The following is a 6,369-nucleotide window of genomic DNA, read 5'->3' on the forward strand; positions in this document are numbered from 1 at the left end:
ACGTGTAGTATTTCCTGCAACACTCAAGTTTTTTATTGATGGTATTTACATGTTCCATACCAACAATCGACATTTTTTCACCTCTAACATTCAAATCCACAATAAACGCTAACTCTATAACTTCCAATTTTCATTGCACCATTCAAAGGCCGATGCGGTAAGACAGTGGCCATAAAATATACAAAAGTTTTTGTTTTTTATTAAAAAATAAGCAAATTCTTTAGCTGAAATGGCAAAAACTGTTCTGCGCCTTTTAGTCTGAGTTCGAATCCCACTAATGCTCTCTTATTTGTTTTTTTTCGTGATTTCATATATTAAGTCGTAGGTAAAAATATTAGTCTATTATAGGAGTTGTAAAACCCAAATTTGACATTTGATGACATACAAATTGTTGAACGCATCTTTAATAAAGAAAAAGTGTAGAGTTACACTAACTAATTAACTTTTTGAAAGAAAATTAAATAGAACAATAATATCTTAGTGAGTAGGAATTTTTTAAAATAAGTTAATAAATTATAAAACTATTAAAAATCAACAAAATTACCATTACAATATTTGAAATATTTTACATATCCTTAATTCCTTAAAATAATAATAATTTTCCTACAATTAATTTACATACTTTTTCGTAGGAAAATGGTCGAAAGTTTTCATAGAAATTTCTATCGTCCGAAATATCAATATTTTCCAACCGAATTTCTATTATTTTCCACCTAAGTTTTTAGGGATATAAGTGTCCTAGAAAATTTGTAAGTAATTTTAAACTACTTTCTAATGGCACAAATTTCTTTCTACTTCTACTTTTCGTCCAAATTTCGTAAGTGTAAGAAAATTTTCCAACCAAAGTTTTCGTAGAAAACATTATAGAAATTTGCGATGTTTTTTTTGTAGTTTAGTTAAGACGAGAAAAATTAGTAAAATCGATTTAATATATATAACTAAACATTATACTATGCATAATCATAGGCGAAAATGGTTGATTAAAAATCATGAGAGAGAGGCGATTTCAGAGGCGATTACACATGTTCCTTTTCTCTTCTTCTCTTCAGTGAGCGGTTGTCGCCGGTTACCGGCGGTTTCTTCAGGGGATGATAATTGTAATACGGTTGCAACTTCCACAACCGATCCTTTTGCAAATCTATATAAACTCTGCGAATGTCTCTGGGAAACTTGGGTTGATCAGAGTGAAAACGATTCCTTTCCTTTGTTCATATTGATAATGGCGGATAACATCCGGAGACAATTGCAAGAGATTGCTTTGGGAATTGAAGATGCAACAATCAATCTCCCTGTGGATTTGTGTGAAGAGGCGATCAATGAGACCCGTTTCAGTATGATTGTGAAACCGGTTAACCCGAGGAAACAAAATCTGCGAGCAATGCTCAGTGCCCTGCCATGTCTATGGGGGGTTAGTGAAGAAGTGACAAGCCAGATTCTGGAGAATAGGAAAATTCAATTCCTATTTCAGTCTGAAGAATCAATGTCCTCGATTCTGCGACGAGGGCCTTGGTCATTCAATGACTGGATGTGTGTACTCCGACAATGGAATCCAAACCAGATGGATGAAGATCTGAAGCATATACCCTTCTGGGTTCAAATTAGGGGAATCCCACTCTGTTTCCTCACACAACGAATGATCACTTTCATAGGACAACACCTCGGACACTTCATCGAAACTGACTTCGGTGAAGACAATGATATCATGGTCGACTATGTCCGTGTTCGTCTACTAAGGAATGTTGACACTCCTCTGCGTTTTCAAAGACAATTTCAATTTGGTGGAGAGACCTGCGTGCTCAAGTTTCGATACGAGAAACTCCGAAATTTCTGCTCAAAGTGTGGAATGCTAACTCATGATGCGTTTGAATGCCCTCAGGGAATCAATGCGCCTCTTCCTCCACCGGCGGATGATGATGATGATGATGATGATGATGATCCTAACTACGGTCCAGACGGCCCAGATGGGAACTTGCCAGATGAGACAGAGGAACCAATGAACAGAACTGCTGCAACAAAAGAGGAAGAAGGTGGAAATTAGTCAGCATCTAAGAAGAGAAAGACAGAGTCATCCTCAGCAACAGAGCACTACCCATATGTTCCCCTGATCTGCTGCGAAATGTGTCAAGCATATGCTACCAATGACACTCAACAATGCTACGCAAAACAGAACAGCAAGCAATCCGAAGTACTGGAGATGCACAACTGGTTCTTGGTGAATGCGGGTACAACAAAACAGGGAACAAGCAACAATGGAAGACCTCCACAAACTCCTAATTGTGAAGGCATGGTGGGCTAAAAGCCACCGGAGCTGCGATTAATACATCCTTTTGGAACTGCCGGGGCTTGAAAGGGTCCTTGCTAGTTCGACGCCTCAAGGGAATTAAGGCAACTTATTCCCCGGACTTACTCTTTCTGATCGAAACGAAGAATCCCGATGATATCGTCCGAGATGTAGAAGCCCAATTGGATTATGATTATGTTAAGTGTGTTTCTCCTTTGGGTATTGGTGGTGGGTTAGCCTTATTGTGGAAAAAGACTATTTCAGTTTGTTTTTATGATGTTGATGAAAGAATCATCGATTGTAAGATAAGTAATAAAGATGTTTCTTTCTACTTCTCTTGTGTTTATGGGCATCCAAATCGCAAAAACAGACATGTTCTCTGGAAACTTCTTCAAAGAATCTCACTAAACAGAAATGGTCCTTGGTTATTATGCGGAGACTTTAATGAGATACTCTACCCAAATGAAACAAGAGGTGGTTGTATAAGAGAAAATTGGAGTCTGACTGACTTTATGAATATGGTAAAGTGTTGCAAGATATCTAATCGTCCTTATCAAGGTAGTAACATGACATGGGCTGGGAAAAGGAGATCATATACAGTGGAAAGTTGGTTAGATAGGGCAATGGCAAATGATCAATGCATGGAAAGCTAATTTTCCAGCATCTGAAGTCATCTACCTAGAAATGATGGAATCAGATCATTGCCCAACTATTATCAGAATCCGAAGAACTACTGAACAAGGTCTCCGACCTTTCATGTTTGACACCAGATTGTGCTCAAACATGAAATGATAGCTTTGCAAATCGGAATCTCACATTACAGTAATGTATACGTAATTGCAGGAAAGAGATATCAGCCTGGAAAAGGTCTCACAATACAAATTCTGCCATACGTATCAAGGAATTAATAAAAGAGATCGATGAAGCACACACGGATCCCTCTATATCAGTGGAACAGATTCGCCACCTCCGCAGTGAGCTTTTGAGAGCATATAGGGATGAGAAAATGTTCTGGAAATTAAAGAGCAGGAACCAGTGGCTAAATGAAGGTGATCGTAACACCCAATTTTTTCACGCCTCAACAAAAAACAGGATCACTAGGAATCGACTGACTTCCATTCAAGATGTCTATGGTACGATAATATATGGTAACAAAGACATCGTAGCAGAAGCAATTCGCTATTTCAGTGACTTGTTTTCAGTGGTATAAAAGTAGATGTCCAGAGCTCCCTGAGAAATATACACCCGGTGGTAACTCAAGAAATGAATGAGAGATTGCTCATGAATATCACAACAGAAGAAATCAGAATAGCCCTCTTCTCCATCGGAGCAACACGAGCACCGGGACAAGACGGCTTTAACGCAGCCTTCTTCCAACAGTACTGGAACATAGTGGGAGAAACCATAGTCTCAGAAGTCAAACATTTCTTTACAACATCAGAAATGCAACGAGGGTGGAACCATACAAACCTTTGCTTGATCCCTAAGAATTAGGAACCGAAAACAATGAAAGATTTCCATCTAATCAGCCTCTGTAATGTGATATATAAGATCATCTCGAAGATCTTAGTGAAGCGCTTGAAAACCATACTATCTGGGATTGTCTCCGAGAATCAAGCAGCTTTTATCCCCGGTAGACATATAACAGAAAATGTGTTGATTGACCACGAAGTTTTCCATGCCTTACGGGTCCGAAAAAGATGCTTAAACTCCTACATGGCGGTGAAGACGGACATTAGCAAAGCATATATGACCGTATTGAATGGGAGTTTCGAGAAAAAGCGCTGCAAAAAAAGGATTTGCTCCCAATGGATACGGTGGATCATGGCGTGTGTACGATCGGTATCCTTCTCGGTTTTAACTAATGGAAGCCCTTATGGTTAGTTTGCGGCAAGCTGTAGTTTACGTCAAGGCGATCCACTATCACCCAACCTATTCATTTTGTGTGCAGATGTTCTAAGTTCTCTTATCTCATAAGCAACAAGAGATGGTCGTATCAATCGCATTAACATTAGCAATGGGAGACCTCGAGTCTCGCACCTCCTCTTCAGTGATGACTCCCTATTCTTCCTCAAAGCAGACTACAAAAACAGTAGTAATTTACTGTAAATCTTTAAAAAATATGGTGCTGCTTCGGGTCAACTAATCAACTTAGATAAGTCGTCAATAACCTTCGGTAACAAGGTATACCAAGAAACAAGAGACAGAACAATGCAAACACTGCAAATACCAAACATTGGTGGTGGTGGAAAGTATTTGGGCCTCCCAGAACAGTTCTCAGGAAGGAAAAAAGAGATGCTACAGTATATCTATGACAAAGTCAAAATGAAGATTGATGGATGGCAAACCAAATTCCTCTCTACCGCCGGGAAAGAAACTCTGATCAAAGCAGTGGCTTATGCTATGTCGGTCTATTCAATGAATTGCTTCCAGCTGCCTATGTAGCTTTGTTCGGAAATAGATAGAATGATAGCTCGATTCTGGTGGGGTTCAACCAACGAGAAACGGAAAATGTTTTGGATTCCTTGGAAGAAATTGGTAACATCAAAAAAGATGGAAGGACTAGGATTCCGAGATATCCATCTCTTTAACCAAGCGTTACCTACAAATTAAATCTGGAAATTTGTTCAGAGATCAAGCAGTTTAATTTTTTGGCTTCTAAAGGCTAGGTACTGCAGGGATGGAGATTTTTTCTCCGCAAACAGAGGCACAAAACCTTCGTATGGATGGAATTCTCTGCATTTTGGATGGGATTTATTGAAGTCTGGAATCCAAGCTACTATCGGTGACGGACACAACATGAAAATAGGAGTCGACCCATGGTTACCAACAACACCTCCACGGCCACCCATTCTATTGCCAATGATAGATCATACACTTGCTGTTAGTCAATTAATTGACCAAACCAATCATCAATGGGACGAGGCAGAAATCTCAAGTTTGATAGATCCTACGGATCATCAACAAATACAGAAGATTTATCTTCCTCTGACCAGCAAGATGGATTCATACATCTGGAGCCATACCAAGGATGGCAGGTACACTGTGAAATCAGGGTACTGGAAAGCGGTTAATGATAACATTCATGATGATGACCCAAAACCCCCATTGGCTAGCAATCCTGACATTGCTACAAACGTGTGAAAGCTGGAAATCTCTCCAAAACTGAAACACTTCCTATGGAGGCTTGCATCCAAGGCGCTAGGAACCGCTAAAAATCTTCGATGCCTAAATATCAACGTCAATCCGTATTGCTCCAAATGTTGTACCAAACTCGAGACAAGTGACCATATTGTATTCTCGTGTTCAGAGATCATCCAGATATGGAGAGCGGCAGGTTATCCAACATAGTTATTAGGTGATGCGGGGAAGCCGATGGAAGATAAATTATGATGGCTTATTGACCTGTCTAAGACACAGAACGCTTCGAAAATTCATAGATTCCTTCCATTTTGGCTAATGTGGAGAATTTGGAAAGGTCGCAATGAATTAGTGTTTAATCGAATGGTAATAGACGCAAAGAACACAATAGAGCGGGCTGTAATGGATACAAAAGAGTTGATAGAGAACACTGTTGATCGAGACAGCCATCCGAAGGACTCACACCACCAAAGATCCAACAATGCGAAGTGGGAAACACCACCAAGGGGCTGGGTCAAATGCAACTACGATTCATCTCATCATGAAGGTAAAAAGTATCAGGATTATGATGGATAATCCGAAACTCAAACGGGACTTTACTACATTGCGGTATGGGTAAGTTCCAAGGACGAGCAACAGTCGAACAATCAGAGTGTACAACATTGATATGGGCATTACAATCATCATGGGGACTATGATACAAATCGTTTCAATTTGAAGGGGATAACCTCAATGTGGTTCGCCTAATAAACGACAATGAGGAACACCCCAGGCTGAGGCATTATTTCGAAACAATCTGGAGATGGAGGTCAATGTTCACATCGGTGAAATTTATGTTTCGTCATCGGAAGCATAACAAATGTGCTGATATGTTAGCAAGAAAACCAATCACTTGTAATAACAATGGAATGTTGTTTCATTCTTGTCCTACTTTTCTAGCTGATACT

General features: G+C 39.5%; 1 protein-coding gene across 1 annotated transcript; it reads left to right on the forward strand.

The window, feature by feature from the left end:
* Positions 1–1,095: 1,095 nt before the first annotated feature.
* Positions 1,096–2,604, forward strand: LOC110231035 (uncharacterized protein At4g02000-like). The gene has a single exon (XM_021035711.1). It carries the CDS (start codon positions 1,220–1,222, stop codon positions 2,036–2,038), a length of 819 nt encoding a protein of 272 aa, XP_020891370.1. The 5' UTR covers positions 1,096–1,219; the 3' UTR covers positions 2,039–2,604.
* The last annotated feature ends 3,765 nt before the right edge of the window (positions 2,605–6,369 follow it).

The sequence above is a fragment of the Arabidopsis lyrata genome (genome assembly GCF_000004255.2).
Source record: "Arabidopsis lyrata subsp. lyrata unplaced genomic scaffold ARALYscaffold_8, whole genome shotgun sequence".
Lineage (NCBI taxonomy): Eukaryota > Viridiplantae > Streptophyta > Magnoliopsida > Brassicales > Brassicaceae > Arabidopsis > Arabidopsis lyrata.

Bases quoted from the DNA above. Each gene is read 5' to 3' on its own strand.
- LOC110231035 (XM_021035711.1), top strand. From the start codon at position 1,220: ATGGCGGATAACATCCGGAGACAATTGCAAGAGATTGCTTTGGGAATT.